This window comes from Gossypium hirsutum, chromosome A05 (genome assembly GCF_007990345.1).
Source record: "Gossypium hirsutum isolate 1008001.06 chromosome A05, Gossypium_hirsutum_v2.1, whole genome shotgun sequence".
NCBI classification, from domain to species: Eukaryota; Viridiplantae; Streptophyta; class Magnoliopsida; order Malvales; family Malvaceae; genus Gossypium; species Gossypium hirsutum.
The window spans coordinates 17,723,121-17,741,676 of NC_053428.1; the positions used below are offsets into that span (position 1 = coordinate 17,723,121).

The 18,556-nt window shown below is 35.5% G+C and overlaps 2 protein-coding genes across 3 annotated transcripts; one reads left to right on the forward strand and one right to left on the reverse strand.

Moving 5' to 3' along the window:
• Window positions 1–10,564: 10,564 nt before the first annotated feature.
• Window positions 10,565–12,355, reverse strand: LOC107937581 (NADH dehydrogenase [ubiquinone] 1 beta subcomplex subunit 2). 2 transcript variants are annotated; one of them, XM_016870484.2, is made up of 4 exons: window positions 12,091–12,355; window positions 11,420–11,465; window positions 11,263–11,325; window positions 10,565–10,818 (listed from the first exon to the last, which is right to left on the reverse strand). In XM_016870484.2, the coding sequence occupies exons 1-3, from the start codon at window positions 12,192–12,194 to the stop codon at window positions 11,263–11,265; spliced, it is 213 nt and encodes a 70-aa protein (XP_016725973.1). In that variant the 5' UTR covers window positions 12,195–12,355; the 3' UTR covers window positions 10,565–10,818. The 2 variants fall into 2 exon arrangements, with proteins under 2 accessions (XP_016725973.1, XP_016725974.1); XM_016870485.2 differs by having other exon boundaries at window positions 10,565–10,824.
• A 1,595-nt stretch (window positions 12,356–13,950) lies between these two features.
• LOC107937567 (auxin-responsive protein SAUR62) lies at window positions 13,951–14,250 on the forward strand. Its single transcript, XM_041111884.1, has one exon. It carries the CDS (start codon window positions 13,951–13,953, stop codon window positions 14,248–14,250), a length of 300 nt encoding a protein of 99 aa, XP_040967818.1.
• Window positions 14,251–18,556: the final 4,306 nt, after the last annotated feature.

Genomic DNA, 18,556 nt, shown 5'->3' on the forward strand with positions numbered 1-18,556 from the left:
CAATTTGCCTAAACATATATATAACCTCAAGAAAACTTATTAGTCATATAATTCATGAAAACATCAAGAAACAACAATGAGCTCATCATGTAAAAATTTTCATATGCATAAGATTTCCACATCATCTATCCATATAACATGTACATTTCCATAGTAATTCATTTCAAATTCAGATTATTCCATGTCAGAACTTTACCCATTAAATTTATTACAAATATCAATGGATACACAGGTAGTACATTTGAAATGTACAAATCTGAAATCCGTCAATTCATATTCAGGGGTGCTCATTTGAGCACATAATCAGGAAACACTCTCTCAAGCCATATAACGGGAAGCTCATGTGAGCCATGTAATGGGAAGCTTATCCAGGCTTTATAACGGGAAGTCTATAAGAGCCATAATGTAACACCCCTCGCTCGCATCCGACGCCGGGACGGGGTTCGAGGTGCTACCTGACTTTTACTAACACTTCCATACTAAACAGGGCCATGAAATCTCAAATAATTAAAAACTTTTATTTTCACATACAATCTGTCCCATATACGGGCTTACGAGGCCCAAAACATACATCCGGAGTGGTTCGGGACCCAACCGAGAACTCGTGAAAAACTTAGAAAATCTCTTGCATCAAGGCTTTATATGCCCGTGTGGGTATAGAGCACACGCCCGTGTGCTAGGGACACGCTCGTGTCCCAAACCCGTGTCCAAAAACCTGGACAAATACAAGGTTATTTTCCAAGCCATTTTGTCACACTCACAATAGATACACTCATACTTATACAATAACATACAACATGGCAAATTTGGTACTTAAACATTCCTAACATGTCATGATTATGGCAATTTCACATGCAATAGATATCATAGATTTTACTCACATCTTTACCACATTCATACTATAATCATTATAAACTCATCACATAATACCATAGCACATGCATGCATAATTAAAATAGATTTACAACCCCATAATCAAAATAGGCCAACACATATGGTTAAAGCCATATCACATACTCTAATATTTAAACTCCTATACATGCCATAGGCTCAAAGTACTTGAAATCACTACACCAACAGCGTTAGCTTGACAGTGTGATAATATCTCTAACGGCCTCCAACCCGAGCTAACCTGGAAACTCTAGAAAACATGGGAAAGAAGAGGGGGGTAAGCTTTCGCTTAGTAAGTTCATATGAAAACAATAAGCACTCATTAACTTGTTTTATCAATGTTTACAACATATTCTCAAGTTCACTACAAGCTGTCTTTCTGAGCAATGGTCACTAAATTATTTATATCTGGAGCTACGAAACTCCGAATTAAGTTCCGTTAATTTTTCCTGAAACTAGACTTATTTTCCTTTCTTCCATAAAATTTTCAGAATTTTTGGTTAAGCCAAATAGTACAGTTTATTCCTCAAAATTACCCTTGATCCACTGTCTGACAGTTCCAACCCTTCTGTACTAAAGTTCAATTATCTCATAGTACAAGACTTGAATAATGTTCTCGTCTATTTCTATTGAAACTAGACTCATATTTCTACTTACTAATTTTTTTCTAGAATTTTTGGTTGGGCCAATTAGTACAGTTTATTAGTTAAATTCTCCCCTGTTTTAGGGTATGACCACTCTGACCCCTGTCAACTACAAACCAAATTTCTCCCTGTAAAAAATTCCAACGACCATGGCGTTTATTTCCCATAAAAATAGACTCAATATGGAATCCATGCATGTAAGGTATGACTCTTAATAATTTTTTTAAAATTTTTGGTGAATTTCTAAAGTCAGAACAGGGGATCTCGAATTCATTCAGACCCTGTTTCACAAGAATTCAAATATCACACAATATGGAATTCTTTTTCTTCCACTGTTTCTTTCATGTGAAAATAGACTCATTAAAATTTAATCTCATATTTTATTCTGCCTCTAACTTATTTTCCATTATTTTTAGTGTATTTTCAAAGTTACACTACTACAGTAACTCAAATCTATCAAGGCTAAATTACTCATTCATGATCATTGTTCACAAAATTAATACAACATCGTTTGTATAATCATCACCGAGACATTCATATCACATTTTCATTTACCATCTTACCATATTGTTGTTATGTCGAGTTTTCAACCTGAGGGTTAAGTACATACCTGTTCAAAGTTTTCATTTCACAACATTTACCAATACGTCCCTTTCATCTCGAGTATTCCTCCATTTGAGTAGAATTTTACCCGTTGAACACATCGTAATATAATTCGGATACATGGAAAGTTTGCACATAAGTGCCACATATGTAGCCAAGCTACCATGTAACCCGCCTATAAGTGAAATCGGACTCAACTCAACGAGCTCGGGCGTTCGCATCCATAAGTGAACTCGGGCTCAACTCAACGAGCTCGGATGCCTAGTTACATCTCACGAACTCGGACTCAACTCAACAAGTTCGAACATTCGCATCCATAAGTGAACTCGGACTCAACTCAACGAGTTCGGATGCTCAACCATCCTAGTGACATGTCACTTGTATCCTAATCTATTCCTAAGGTTCAAACGGGATTTTCCTCGAACACATATCCTTGCCATCTTCCGTAAAATACCGAAACCAATACTCGGTAGCACTTTATATTTAACAGATAATACACATAACTTGCATTTTATTCGAAAATAACCACAAAGCATATATTTCATGATAAAAATCAGCATATCATATATTTAACATCAATAACTTAAAAATAACAATTATGCTACATTATTTACACATGAACTTACCTCGATACCACAAAGGTGAAAAAAAAAGACATAATTATCCCTTAATCAATTTCTTTCCGTTCTAGGTCCAAATCTCGATTTTCATCATCTAAAATATCACATTCAACTTACTAAAACAATGTACTGATCAAATTAGTCAATTGACACACTTGGGCAATTTTTACAATTTTGCCCCTATATTTTGCCAAAATTACCAAATTACCCCTAGGCTCGTAAAATAATTTTTATCACATTTCTTTACTCCTTGAGTCTAGATGAACCATTTTCATAACTATAGCAACTCATAATTTCAACTATTTCACACATTTACAACTCATTTTACAACTTAGCAATCTAGCCCTTTTTAAGGTGTTTTCATGCAATTTCTTTCACAAAAGTTGTTTATTAGACAACTAGGACTCATAATCTTCCATAAAAACACAGCAAACAACACATTTACTCTCATGGCAAAACCCTAGACTCTTCATCATTTTGCAAAATAGACCCCTCATATGAAAGCTCATGCTTTATGGGTTCCAAAAATGTAAAAATCATCAAGCAAAGACATTAAAATCACTTACAAGCAAGAAAAATATGTTGCTGAAATTTTCCAGCTTCAAAGCCCTTTCTTTGCTACATATTTCGGTGAAGAAGAAGAGAAAAATGATAGCTTTTTCTTTTTGATTTGTTAATAATAAAACTAGTAAAAATTGGTGATCAAATTTCACGTAATTTTGTCTCCCATGGCCGACCATCACACTTTCAATGGCCTAATTTCACTTTAAATACCCCCAATTTAAGATACAAGGCAATTTAACACCTTTAGGTATTAAAACACAACTTTTACCTTTTATGCAATTTAGTCCTTTTTCGAAATTAGACTAGAAATTGCTAAAATTAACTTACCAAAATTTACATACACTTATAAAATTATATTATAACACATAAAATAATACTAAAATAATTTTCTCTGGCCTCGAAATAGTGGTCCCGAAACTACTGTTCTGACTAGGCTCAAAATCGGGCTGTTACACATAATCAAGAAGCTCATACGAGCCAATAACGGGTAGCTCCGAATAGCCATTAACGAGTAGCTTCAGATAGCCATATATAGGGAAGTTCAAGTGAGCCACATTGGAAAGTTCACAAAGAGCCTTTAATTAAGAAGCTCACAAAGAGCCATATAACGGGACGCTCATAAGTGTTGCGGTGTGCCCACAACACATGCAGGATCACGACCAATTGGTATGCTCCGAAGAGTTATTAACGGGAAGCTCGATGTAATAGCCCGATTTTGGGCCTAGTCTAAATAGTGGTTTTGGGACCACAAATCTGATGAGGAAAATCTTATTTTTATTATATTTTTATGGTCTACAATTTCACGGAATAATTTCGTGAAAATTGTGTTCAAAAATTCGACGTTTGGGCACTCAATTTAATCAAAAGGACTAAATTGTAAAAAGTGCAAAACTTGAGTTCTAGAAGCTAAAGGTGTCTAATTTCTATGAAATTTTAAATTGGAGGTCCTTAAATGGTAATTAGACCATTGGTTAATTTTTTGGACAAAAGTGGACATGAAATAGGTGAAATAGAATATTTTTAAGTTAGGGGCATTTTGGTCATTTAATAATTAAAATGAATTAAAAACAAAATTAGAAGCCAATTTTTACTCATCTTCAACTCCATGACCGAATTTCACAAGGGAAAACCATGGCTAGGGTTTTTCAAGCTTTCAAGCTCTATTGTAAGTTCGTTCTAGCCTCGTTTTTAATGATTTTTTTTTACATTTTTGAGATCCTCGTAGCTCGATTTAGCTATTTCCACCATTATTTTGAGTTATGATTTGTGTTTAAAAATTTACCTATGGATGATATGCATGTATTTTGTTGTTTTTTAGAAGAATATGAAAGTTTGGGGTGTGATAAACAACTTTTACAAAGTGATTTTTTTATGAAATTGCATAAAAGGACTTATTTGTAAATGTTATAAAATTATGTGTAGAAAATGTGATTTAGTAAAAAATGTGAGCTGCTATAAGAGGGAATATGAATCGGCTAGGCTTAGGATTTATGAAAAATAAGTGCTTTTCATCTTACGAGCCTAGGGGCAAAATTATAAATATGTGAAACTTTAGGGGAAAATGTAATTTTGTCGTGTGTGATTTTTGGACTAAATTGAATAATGTGAGTATTAAATGATTTAAATTACAAATTCTTCATATTTTGCACCAATGTAAGTTTGTATGTAAATAATGCATCGTTTTTACTTACGTTATCACATTTTATTATGTTTTATAAAATGTGGCTAAATATTGAATGAAATTGACAAGTATCGAAAAGTGAGAAATTTCCCGGTTGAACATTAGGAGCAGAATAGAATACAAGTGACATGTCACTAGTGACTCAAGTGTGGTACTATGTGAAGGCCACTTTGAGAAGAAATAGCTTGGTTACAAGTATGGTACTATGTGAAGGCCACTTTGTGAAGGAAGATAGCTTTGGTCAGAAGTGTGGTACTATGTGAATGTCACTTTGTGAAGAAGGTAGCTTTGACTACAAGGGTGGTACTATGTGCAGGCCACCGGGTATCCGTTATTATTTCGATGTGTTTAACGGGAAATGACTAGGTGTGATTGAATATGACTATGTGATGAATAAGTGAAGGTACATATGTGTAAACTTATGAGCAATGTGCTCGATATGTGATCGAACTTTGGTAAGATTGATATGGAGTAAGTGTTACAATGAAAGTTACTACAAAGAAAACATGAAAGTGTGAAATTTAGTAATGAAACAGTTTTGGACAGTAACAGTTGTGTGACTTTGAAAAATCACCAAAAATGGTGGAAATCGAAATAGAGGTTGAATAAGATATGTAATTAAAGCTTGAGTCTATTTTCATATAAAGGAAACAATGTAAGCAAAAGAATTTCATATTATGAGATATTTGAATTTTTGTGAGACAGAGTCAGAATGATTTTGGAATCCCCTGTTCTGATTTGGGAAAATCATTAAAAAATGTAAAAAAATAATTATGAATTATAATTTATATGTTTAAAATCCGAAATGAGTCTATTTTCAAAAGAAACAAATAGGAACATCATCTGAATCCCGTATGAGGAGATAATTAATTTTTAGTGAAGAGGGGTCGGAACTATCAGACAGCGAAACAGGGGTGACTTTAAAGAATAAATTATACTTATTAGCTAAACCAAAAATTCTGAAAATTTTATGGTAAGAATATATGCGAGCCTAGTTTAAATTAGAAGATCTTAATTTGGAGTTCCATAGCCCTAGATATAAATAATTTAGTGACTGTGACTCGAATAGACAGCTTATTTTGAACTTGAGTAAATAGCGGATCTATGTGTAGTTGTATTATTTTGAAAACATATTTTGAGGATTTATTTGTTTATTATTTACATACCTACTTACTAAGCTATATGCTTACTCCCATTTCTTTTCCCTTCTTTTATAGTGTCACCAAGCTAACTCGGGGTACAGAGATCGTCAGAGATCAATCCATACTATCATCATATTTTGTTATATGTCATAATTGATTTGGCCTAAAATGTTGGCCTTTAATATTTGATAACTCACTTTGTATAAGGCCATCAATGTTGGCTAATATGAGTTAAGTTATATGTTATGGTGATGCATTTTGTGAGAGGCATGAATTGGTTGAATGAGTGTGTAATGATAAAGTATGGAAAATATGGCATGTGAATGGTTGTGTGAAGGACACGGCTTTGGACACGGGCGTATGCCTCTATTTTCAAGAAATTTTCCAATGTTTTCCAAAGTTCTCGGTTTAGTCCCGAACCACTCTCAACATATGTTTTAGGCCTCGTGGGCCTGTATAAAGGACGATATGCATGTGATTGGATGAATTTGATTTGGACCAAATTTTATGGCCCGGTTTGTATGAATGTTTATGTTTAAGTCCAGTAACGCCTCGAACCCTCTCCCGGCTCAGATATTGGTAAGAGGTGTTACACTCGAGAGGGCTAAAAACAAGATGCTCTTTTGAGCTATGGTGTATCTGCAACATATGGAGGGACACAACTAATTCAGGAACTCTGTATCTAATCGAATTTCATTTATTCAAACAAGAATTAATATTTGTCAGGCATTGTCATATATGTAATCAATTTCATGTACATAACAACTACACTATTCACATATATCATCCTTCTATTCAAACATATAAATATACACAATTTAGTTACACGAACTTATCTCGACCAATGTTCATGTTCGCAAGATCTACTAATCCGATACTTTTTCTTTTCCACGATCTAGCTTCGCATTTGAGTTATCCGGATCTATACGAGTAAATTTAACTCAATTTAATACAATTAATATTCAATTCAATCCAATTCACATCTTAGGTAAATTTACCATTTTGCCCCTGTACTTTCAATTAATGACGATTTTGTCCCTAGGCTCGAAAAATAAAATTTATGCAATTTAATCCTTATTCCAAGCCTAACCGATTTTTACATATAACACTTACAGCCTATATAATTCATAAAATTTAGAATTTTCCATGAATTTTACATATTTACAATTTTGTCCCTAAATCACAATTTCAACAAAATTCGCTTTACAAAAGTTGTTTATCTATCAACAACCTTTCATTTTCTACCATAAATTTCATAATTCATACATATTCATCAATGATAAATCCCTAATACTTTGATAACTTTACAAATTAATCCCCGAGATAGCTAGATTAAGCTATTACGATCTCAGAAACATAAAAGTCATTAAAAACGAGACAAGGATTCATACCTAATTAAGCCAAAATAGCTTGTTTGAGTTATTTTCTCTTATCTAGGGTTTCCATAAAAATAATTTGGAAAAGATGATGAAAACGATGATATTTTTTTATTTTATTAATTTATCATCTGTTCATCTTTTACTTTTTAATTTCATCCTTTTCTTTAATTAAATTTCCATGGATGACTAATCATCTTTATCTATGAACCCTGCTAATTGTTCTATTTGTCATATAAGGACCTCAAATTTTGAATTTCATAACTAATTGATCCTTTTAGCTACTAGAATTCAACTTTTGCATTTTATGCAATTTGGTCCTTTTATCAGATTAAACATAAAATCAGTAAAATTTCTTTACAAAATGTTCATGCAATATTTTAATCATAATCAGGTTATGAAATAATATTAAAATATTTTTTCTTACGGACTCGAATTTGTGGTCCCGAAACCACTGTTCCAATTTCACTGAAAACGGGTTGTTACATTTTGTTCTCCTTGAGTGAACCGCCTCAAACTTTTACACCGCATTTTGGTATCAACATATGAAAGAATCTTTAAAATTGATAAATAAATTATTCATATTACATAGATAATTACACCTGATCATGGGTTGGGTCACCTACTCAGGCCTGAAGGTTCGCCCAAAAAGTAGAAAGGTTTGGACAAAAATATAGGTCCGAAAAATAGGCTTGGATAAAAATAAAGCCCATTTTTTAAACAGGTCAAGCCTCGGATAAATTTTTTTTAGTCTAGACCCGGCCCGAATCAGCCTAAAATTTTTTTATGTTGTTGTTTACTGCTATTTTGCTATTATATTGCTATTGTTTTATTGTTATTGTTTGAATATTTGTATAACTCTTGTTTTGTTTTTATTTTTGCTACTATTTTGGAGGCATTTGTTTGCTAAGTTGCAGCTATCTTAGTGTTATTTAAGTATAAATATTTTTAAATGTATTTTCAATTTGTTGAGAAACATTTGTTTTTATGTTTTTATTATATTTGATGTATTATATTTTTAGGATTTATTTTTATATAAAAAAATTTTAATACAGGTGGGTTGGGTCAGGTTCTAGTTTTACAATTTTAATCTGAGCTGGATTTGGGCAAAAATTTAAATCAATTTTTTGAGTTGAATCAGACCCAAACTTAAAATTTTGCACTTACTAGTTCAACCCATGATAAGTGTATAGATAAATTATTAGTAATTTAAGAATGTGAGGATATTTGTTTAATATAAGTCCTGCATTTATTTAGTACATCAATGAGATATCACACTATATAATTTATAATTGTTAAATTATTAAATATTAAATCTTTAATAAACCTTTTCTATGGCATTTAAAAATAAAAAGGTTATGATGTTAAGTCCTATGTTGATATCAAGGTTCACTTCATGATGTATGTATGTATACCTAAATTTATTATCATATAGGAAAAGCTTTGATGAGGGATTAGATATAAGAGGGGATGAGAAATCTTGGACTAAAAAATAAAATTTCTTTTTTAATGCTAAAATAAAGTAACATATTTCTTTTCATTAGTAAATTTCCGTCTCACTTCCTCTATATGACGATAAAAGTGTCGAATCTTCTTATTTCCACTTTCCATTGATATAGTGGTTTTCGTAGAAATGGGAAATCTTCTAATTATTGTGGTTTTATTTTGTCCATTTTTATTTTTATTTTGTTCATTTTGTTTTCTTTAAAAGAAGATAAAGTTCATTTTTAGTTTTTGTTTCTAGTCATGTATTGAACTGTTAATAAACAAATAGTGACCTAATTGCAAATTTCGCAAAATTTCCAGGCTGACATATTGCAGATAGGAGGTCATTCACTTTAAAGTTCAATAGGAGAAGACATTTCATAAAGAACATAATGATAATATTTTGTGGTGAGCATAATTATGCGTTGTTTATGTTTGGTTTGTTATTCTGCTGTTCTTAATGGCCAAAGTTGTGGTTCTATTGGTCTTAGACAATGAGATCCTTTGAACTCATATTTATTTTCTTTTATTTCTGAATATGACTCGAAAAGATGACCCTTTACAAGGCACTAATGTCACGGGCCAAAGTTCCAAGCCCGTGACCATGGCACAAGATGCGCCCCATGGAGGTTGATCGATTAGATGGGGATCATTCAGCCCACGAGAATTGGCCCGATTCAAAAAATTATTGGAGAAGCCTATCAAATTGAAGCCTGGGTGGCCCGATAGCGAAGATATGGCAACTTAAGCTATTTTGGGTAACTAATCTTTAAAGATAGAAGAAATCATATCTTGTAAAGATTAGATTAGATTTGATAAGACATATCTTGTAAATCCCTTAAATCATGGGATATTGTTAATCTCGTCCGTCGATGTAAATGTATCTTAACCGTTGGTTCTAGGAGAGCTTAACTATAAATAAAGTGCTTCCCAATCATTTGTAAATCATCCATTGTGTGTTGAATTCTTAAGAGTAATAGAATTCTTGGGCATTTACTCAAACTCCTTGTATCCATTCTTTATTTGGCTTTCTTTTGCTTACTTGTAGCTTCTTTTGGCACAATAGCTTCTGCTATACAAATTGATACATTGGAAGAATTCTTAAGGAATCCTCATTTTTTGGTGTAAAAACTAACTTAAGCGAGTTTGGACGAGCAAATCGCCTAAGGCCACACAAATTGCGATACGAAAGGTCTAACACCATGACACTAGAGTGAGCAGACGTGATCCTAGTATTACTCACTTGTTTTATATGGTGAGGCTCCGGTTGCTCAGGTCATATTTGCCTTGAAAAACATTGATGGGTCGTAATAAGCGAGCTGTTTTCAAAGATTAAGGGATCAGTTAAATAACTAGACTTCTCGTTTACTCTTGCAAGGGGAAATGAAATGTTTATCAAAGCTATCCTTACCTATACCATGTCATGTTTTTTTCTTACCAAGTTCTTTATGCAATGAGATTGATTCCATTATTAATATTCGGTCATGATCCCATTTCAACAATTTTTTTTTAAAGGGTAATCAAACCGGCAAATTTCTATTATTCTGTAGACCAAATATCAAGAAAACTTCAATTCGGCCAAAATTTACATTCAGCCAAACCAGAGGTGCACAATAAAACAAATGCATTCGGCCATAAAAAATCCACACTTTAACAGGAAAACCATAATGCATAAATGAAGTTTCGGTTTTCATCTCATTTTGCTTACAATCCCATTTCACCATCACTTTATTGACACCGAAGAAAATAAACAGAAGACATTCCAGAACAGCATCTGTGCCAGGCACCCATGAGCAGATAAGCCTCTTCAGGCTGCAGCTAAACACAATGTCACTGATCTTTGAAATGGAGAACAAGTTTTGTTCATGGCAACAAACACATAAAAAGGGGCAAAAGAAATAACCATTAAAAGGTTCTAAAATCTCATAATAATGCCGATGCGAGTCCGAGATTTATCTCTTCTCTATTCATGTTTTAATGATGATTCTTGTGCATGCATATGCCAAAATCAACAGACCATTAAACCTTCAAGTTCTAGACTTGAAGCACATCTATGGTCATATACCTTTGTGTAACAACTTGAAGTTCAGTAATAAACTCAAATTACTGAAAAAATAAAAAATCAAGGATTCAAGCATCAACAAATTAATGACCTCCCTTCCACTTGTGTTAAACTTAGCTATCATAAATGCAAAATTACACAAAAAGGAACTAAGTAAATCATGCTAGGCAATCACATAAAAAGAAAAGCACTACCTAATGCTTGTCTCCATGGCCATGAGAATGGTCATCACGGCCCTCCCAAGGGTGTCGCCAACCCTACAAGTCGAGAAACAAAGTCCACTTAAGAATGAAATAAGGTTATTGTGAATAAGGCTGATTATGAAGACAACTGAAAAGAGAAACTTCTTACCAACACTACAGGACCATCCTGCTTAGCCCTGTACAGGACCCAAAACCTGAAACACCAGAGATTTTGAGAAACATCAAAAAAGCCACCAGCATTGCAGTATCATCTTTTTCAATGTTTGCCATGAATTTTCTTATGATTATCCATGGATCCAAAGGATGATGGAGCAGCAATTATTAGAAGCAAAATCACAAAAGCCATGGATCATGAAACCTAAGATTGCTTTTGATTTTATTCTTAAAAATGGTTTAAAAAAGTCTTAAAATAGCCCTTGCATAGTTTACGAATTCTGCATAGTAGGACCCAAACAAATAAAAAGTTTGAAGCCTAACCTGGAAAACAAGCGAAACCTAAGACCTAGAGCCTTCTGAGAATCCAAATAATTTGATTTTGATCCAAATTCAAGCCTTTACTGTATTAACTCTTCCCTCTAAAGGCATGTCCATATAGCTTCTTCTTCTTCAGCTGTGCTAGTTAAAATTGCACCCAATTTCCCAATTGCTAAAGCTAAACAGATTCATTCGATAAACTGAATCTAATGAAGCGAAGTTCGTGGAATGGGATTATTGTTAAGCGTGCTTTATTCCATAAGGCAGATTTACAATGGCAGATTAATGCAAAAGAAGACAAGTGATGGTTCAGATTAGATCACATTAAAAAGGGGGGGGGATTACCACATGACAACGCACAAGCCCTTGCCGGTAACGACGTGCCATCTCTTTGGGTGGTGCAAAGTTACACCTTTGTAAGTTGTGCTCCCTCCATGGCCACCTCCCATCGGTCTTTCTCACTGTGATCAAACCCTAAAACACCAGAAATGGTCTCAAATGTTCGAAGCAGGAATTGGGGCTCGCGACTCGACTCGGTGGAGTTGATCACTAGATTGCCTATAGCTTTGATTTGAACGATCACAACCGTTGGATGCAAAATCGTCCATCAATGCACAAGTGAAGGCGTGATTCTTATATGTGTTGGACAGAATCCTGAGCTCGTTTATGGTACTGGGCTTTTGGGTCCTGTTCTAACTGATGCTAAACAAATGTATTGAAACCCAAGCCCAATAAATTATGACTTTTCTTCAGCCGAAATACAAAATGTCGTCGGCCTACAAAAGAATATGCTAAACGCCTTCAAATTTGTTATGTTTCAAAGCAAAATCAACCTTAGACGGTTATGTGTTGAAATAAGGTTTTTTTTTTTTTTCACATTCACTTTATGGTTTGAGCTTAGTTCTTCTCAAGTCAAATTAGTATGTCTTAAAATAAGTTTTTTTGCCCTTTTTAACCACAAGTGTACTTATCATTTTACTTTTTGGATATAGTTTTATTGAGACAAAAGTGATATTCATATAAAAAAAATTTAAAATATATTTGATTACAAATTCCTTAAAAAAAATTTACTTCCACTTTCTTCAACTACTTTTTGGTTGAAATAAGCGTTTTTAATTGTGCTATTGCTATATCTCGTTAAGTAATGCTTGGTAATCAGCTCCATATGCCAATACTTTGTCAAAGTAAGGTAGCATAATTACGTTATGCCATTGCTTAGATCTACTATAATACCAAAACCAAAGGGACAAAAAAGGGAGAATACCCTGAATCTGGATAGTTTTGAACTGTTATGATTTTGGCCAATTAGTAATGGAATCCGTTGCAGGCTCCTAGGTTTCGGCAAGTTCTATAATTAAGGCGTAGATTTTTTGTGTCGGACGATCAAAGGTTGGGGTTTCATGATTGGAAGTTAGTTGGATATGATGCTTCACGCTTCTCGAAAACACTCGAGTGAAGCACTGAATTATTAAGCATTATCTGCAGGTATGTTTGCACATGGACATGGACATGGACATGGACATCCACCATTTCTCTTCGCCCCATAACATATCTTATAGATTAATGATTTTAGTTTGTTTTATTAGATATGGTTCACCATTGATGTGGTTAAAGTAGTGGTTTAAATTATGTTTGGTTTTATACTTTATTCAGCCACACCGACCTTTCTGTATCAGATTTCTTCTGATACATCACCTGTTACAAGAAAGCCAGGAACTTGGGTTCTCACTTGTTTCTACAAGGGCAGAGAGGCTTTTTACTAAAGATACTAGATCAAACTTGAAAAAACATCCCTTCCTAAAACAATTTATCTAAGACAAAAGACTTTATATTACACTTGTACTTTATCAATGTATTTTCATCTAGAATCGCAATTTCTTGAAGCAGAAGCCCGTAGGGACTAAAATCCATGTGGAGTGCTTGGACCCTCACCCCATGTTGAGGAAAATTCAGATCAAACCCGCGTCCATATCCTTCTTTCCTATCCAATCAGCACACGGCTTTTGTTGACACTCAAAACTTAGATTTCTATAAAAGAACCATATACGTACACACGTACAGATTCTGGTTCTGTACGTGGTGGCAGGCACAGTCGTTCGTATCAAAACCTGCTTACAAGTTTGATACCACAAAAAACCTGACCACTTCTTGTTTTGAGTTTGACAGCCACTGCAGGGTAGGGTGTGCTTATTTACTATTCCCATGATGAGGTCGAAGAAGCTGGTGGTGGCCCTCGCAAGGAAGTGGAAAACGATGGCTGGCTTTGGAAGAAGAACCATATCTATCAACCGCAAGCCAGAAAGAGCAGGCCATTTTGTTGTCTACTCTTCGGACAAGAGACGTTTCGTTGTTCCCTTGGCATATCTCCGCACCAAGATTTTCCAAGAGCTGTTAAGATTGTCGGAGGAAGAGTTCGGAATGCCCAAGGATGGCCCTATAACTTTGCCATGCGATGCAGCAGTGTTAGAGTATGTCCTTTCTTTGCTCCAAAGTCAAGTCTCTTAAACGCTGGAGAAGAAATTGCTTTTCTTTATTGGGCTCGAATCAGTATTGTTCCACAATGGCTTCTCAAGACCAGGGTTGACCATCAATGAAAATAATCTACTTGTTTGTACGGCAAATATAAGTTACATTGGTGTTTGAGTGTCTTCTGCCGAAAAATGAATAATATAAGTAAAAGAACTCCATTTTTGGAAGGTTAGATGGATAGAGAAGACCATACTGGAGCTAATGTACCATATATATATATTTGTTATTTTGGCTTTTGAATGAAGAAAAGGTTGTTCTCCTCCCACAGCAAATCAATTTAGTTGTATGTAGATATCTCTTCACGAACTTCTGATGATCTGATACTGATTATAACTTGAAAGTAGATAAATAAGAATGTTTATTACTAACATGCATGCCAGCTTGTTCACATATGTGCTTTTATCATCATAAACTTGGTCCAAATCAAGCGGAAGAGAACTTCAGCTAGCAATGGAAGGCTTCGTTATATATTTAAAATGAGAAAAACAAAAAGAATGGGAGTAAAGAGAGAACTTGGAAAAAACAAGGAGTTAAATAGCGCCGGTCAACGAACGTCGTCTTCTTCAACCTTGTTAACCACAAATGAACATAATCGATCAGAAACTGTGTTTGCTTCTATTACGTTGTTTCAAGCTTGTTACAACCTTTGCATGAAACTAATGTAAATTAGCGGTTGGCCGATCTATAAGTTAAAAACTGTGAATGAAGAGAACAAATAGAGATTGGTGAAGTAGTTGAAGATGTGTTAGAAATCAAACCCACTCCAAGCATAATCTAGAAGCATGAGACGTGGAGCAATTTTGTGCCATGCAAAGTGCTGAAATTTTAGCCATACAAAGTGCTCCATTAATGAGATGTTTTGTGGCTGGAAATTAAGTGGATTAATAGCCACATTTGTTGTCATTTTATCAGCCTATAAATAGAGGCTTGAACTTGTGTTGTAATAAAGAAAAATGAGAAGAAAAAAGAAATAAGAGAAGCAACGTGAGTGAGAGTGAGAAGGTTAGCAAACCTTGAGTGAGTTAAAATCTAGCAGCAGCTAGACTATCTAGTCATTGAGAAAATATTTGTAATCTTCGTATTGTAATATATTGAGTGTGTAATAAAAAGTAAATTTTTCGGCCCATCACGTTTCCAACAAGTGGCATCAGAGCTACGGTTCGGAGCTTGGTTCGGAGTTCGGTTCGTGTCCGGTTCGTGTCCAGTTCGGAGTACCTTTGGTGTTCATCTAACAAGTCGATATGGGCGACGTAATTCAGCTACAAGTTCCACAATTGACGAAGACAAATTATGGAAATTGGAGCATTCGAATGAAGGCTTTGCTCGGTTCGCAAGATTGTTGGGAGATCGTTGAAAAAGGATACATCGAGCCCGGAGATGCCGCTACAGAAGCAGCTTTATCAAATGACGCTAAGAAGGCGTTACGAGAAGCACGAAAGAAGGATCAAAAGGCCTTGAATAGTATCTTTCAAGGTATGGATGAATCAACCTTCGAGAAAATATCAGATGTGAAGAACGCGAAGAATGCATGGGAGATTTTGCAAAAATCATTTCAAGGTGTAGAAAAAGCTAAAAAGGTACGCCTTCAGTCACTTAGAGCTGAATTTGAAGTGTTAAAAATGAAGAGCTCCGAGAATATCGATGACTATGCCAATCGTGTAAAATCGGTGGTAAATGAAATGAAACGAAATGGAGAAACTCTTGACGAGGTAAGAGTGATGGAGAAAATTCTACGGTCACTCACACGCAAATTCGAGTACGTAGTCGTTGCCATCGAAGAATCAAAAGATTTGTCAAAGATGTCGCTCGAAGAACTTGTGGGTTCTCTGCAAGCCCATGAGCAAAAGATGAAGCTAAATGAAGATAGTGAAAATCTTGATCAAGCCTTGCATAGCAAGTTGTCCGTCGACGACGGAGAAACAAGTAATAACTTTAACCAAGGAAGAGGAAACCGCAGAGGATACCGTGGAGGCTACCGTGGTGGAAATAGAGGAGGAAGAGGATCACGAGGACGTGGAAATCAATCATATGGGAGATATCAAGAAAATAAAGATTATCAAACATCCAACCGTGGACGTGGATCTAGAGGTCGTGGCCGAGGCAGATTTCAAGAAAATAAATCTCAGGTACAATGCTACAACTGTAACAAGTATGGACATTTCAGTTACGAGTGCAGATCAACACACAAAGTGGATGAAAGAAACCATGTAGCAGTCGCAGCAGAAGGCAACGAAAAAGTGGAATCAAGTGTCTTTCTCACTTACGGAGAAAATGAAGATCGCAAGAGAAGTGTGTGGTATCTCGACAACGGTGCAAGCAACCACATGTGTGGAAGAAAGGAGCTGTTCACAGAATTAAATGAAACAGTTCATGGACAAATAACTTTTGGAGACAACTCACATGCAGAAATCAAAGGAAAGGGCAAGGTTGTTATAACACAAAGGAATGGAGAGAAGAAGTACATCTCAGACGTTTACTACGTACCAGCTTTGAAGAGCAACCTGATCAGTCTTGGTCAACTCCTAGAAAAAGGATATGAAGTTCATATGAAAGACCGCTCACTCGCCATCAGGAACAAAAGTGGAGAATTAGTTGTTCGAGTTGATATGACGCGAAATCGTCTTTTCACCCTCGACATCGAGTCTGGAGAAGTAAAATGCATGAAGACGGATCTGAAGAATGAATCATGGTTGTGGCACTTAAGGTACAGACATCTCGGATTTTCTGGCTTGAAGCTGTTGTTGAAGACAAATATGGTGAATGGATTACCAAGTATTAATCATCCAGATCAACTGTGTGAAGCCTGTGTCAAAGGAAAGCAGCATAGGCAGAAATTTGAAGTAGGAAAATCTCGAAGAGCTAGAAGACCATTGGAAATTGTACACACCGACATATCTGGTCCGTACGACATTGAATCACTCGGTGGAAACAGGTACTACCTAACTTTTATTGATGATTATAGCAGAAAATGTTGGGTTTATTTTCTCAAAGCAAAATCGGAAGCCCTAGAAAAATTCAAGGAGTTCAAAGCAATGGTGGAAAAACAGAGTGGTCGATATTTGAAGATACTCAGATCCGATAGAGGAGGCGAGTATACTGCAAAGCTTTATGAAATTTTCTGCAAGGATCATGGAATCATTCATCAGTTAACAGCCAGACGCACTCCACAACAAAACGGAGTTGCAGAAAGGAAGAATCGGACAATTCTGGATATGGCAAGAAGCATGATAAAAGGTAAACACCTTCCGAGAACTTTCTGGGCTGAAGCCGTTGAATGCGCAGTTTATCTGTTGAATCAATGTCCAACAAAAAGTGTAAGACACAAGACACCAGAAGAAGCATGGAGCGGTCACAAGCCAAGAGTTGGACACCTCAAAATTTTTGGATGCATTGCATATGCACACGTTCCTGAGCAACAGAGGAAAAAGCTTGACGATAGAGGAGAGAAGTGTATCTTTATAGGCTATGACAAAAGAAGTAAGGCCTACAGACTTTATAATCCTCTTACTAAGAAATTGATTATCTCAAGAGATGTCGAGTTCGATGAAGCGGATTACTGGAGATGGAGTGAAGAAGAAAAGAAAGTGGAAGGATTATTTTTCAACGAAGACGACAATAACCAAGAAGAACAAGGCGATGATCAAAGTCCTGGTACAACAGCCCCTTCGTCACCAACCAGCAGCAGCGGAAGCAGCAGCTCAGATGAAGCACCCACAAGAACACGGAGTCTCAACGACATCTACAATTCTACGGAACCTGTAGAGACGCAGTTTGATTATTCACTATTTTGTCTAATGACAGAATGTGATCCAGTGACATACGAAGAAGCAATTGAAGACAATAAATGGAAGAAGGCCATGGACGAGGAGATTGCTGCAATAAGAAGGAATGACACGTGGGAGCTAACAAGTCTGCCAGAAGGACATAGCCCGATTGGTGTCAAGTGGGTGTACAAGACGAAGACCAACAAAGAAGGAAAAGTAGAGAAATACAAGGCAAGACTAGTCGCCAAAGGCTACAAGCAAAGACAAGGAGTGGACTATGATGAAATATTTGCTCCAGTCGCAAGAATAGACACAATTAGGCTTCTCATAGCGGTCGCAGCACAATACAAATGGAAAATCTATCAGATGGACGTCAAGTCTGCATTCCTGAATGGCTACTTGGAGGAGGAAGTCTACATAGAACAACCACCTGGATATAGCATACAAGGAAAGGAGGACAAAGTCTACCGATTGAAGAAAGCTTTGTATGGATTGAAGCAAGCCCCAAGAGCATGGAA

What these genes read in the sequence shown, in the direction of transcription:
- LOC107937567 (XM_041111884.1), top strand. Translation starts at nt 13,951, where the DNA reads ATGAGGTCGAAGAAGCTGGTGGTGGCCCTCGCAAGGAAGTGGAAAACG.
- LOC107937581 (XM_016870484.2), bottom strand. Translation starts at nt 12,194, where the DNA reads ATGGGAGGTGGCCATGGAGGGAGCACAACTTACAAAGGTGTAACTTTG. An exon ending in GGCTTGTGCGTTGTCATGTG is followed by an intron (nt 11,466 to 12,090) that starts GTAATCCCCCCC and finishes CTGGTGTTTCAG; the next exon opens with GTTTTGGGTCCTGTACAGGG. An exon ending in AGGATGGTCCTGTAGTGTTG is followed by an intron (nt 11,326 to 11,419) that starts GTAAGAAGTTTC and finishes CTCGACTTGTAG; the next exon opens with GGTTGGCGACACCCTTGGGA.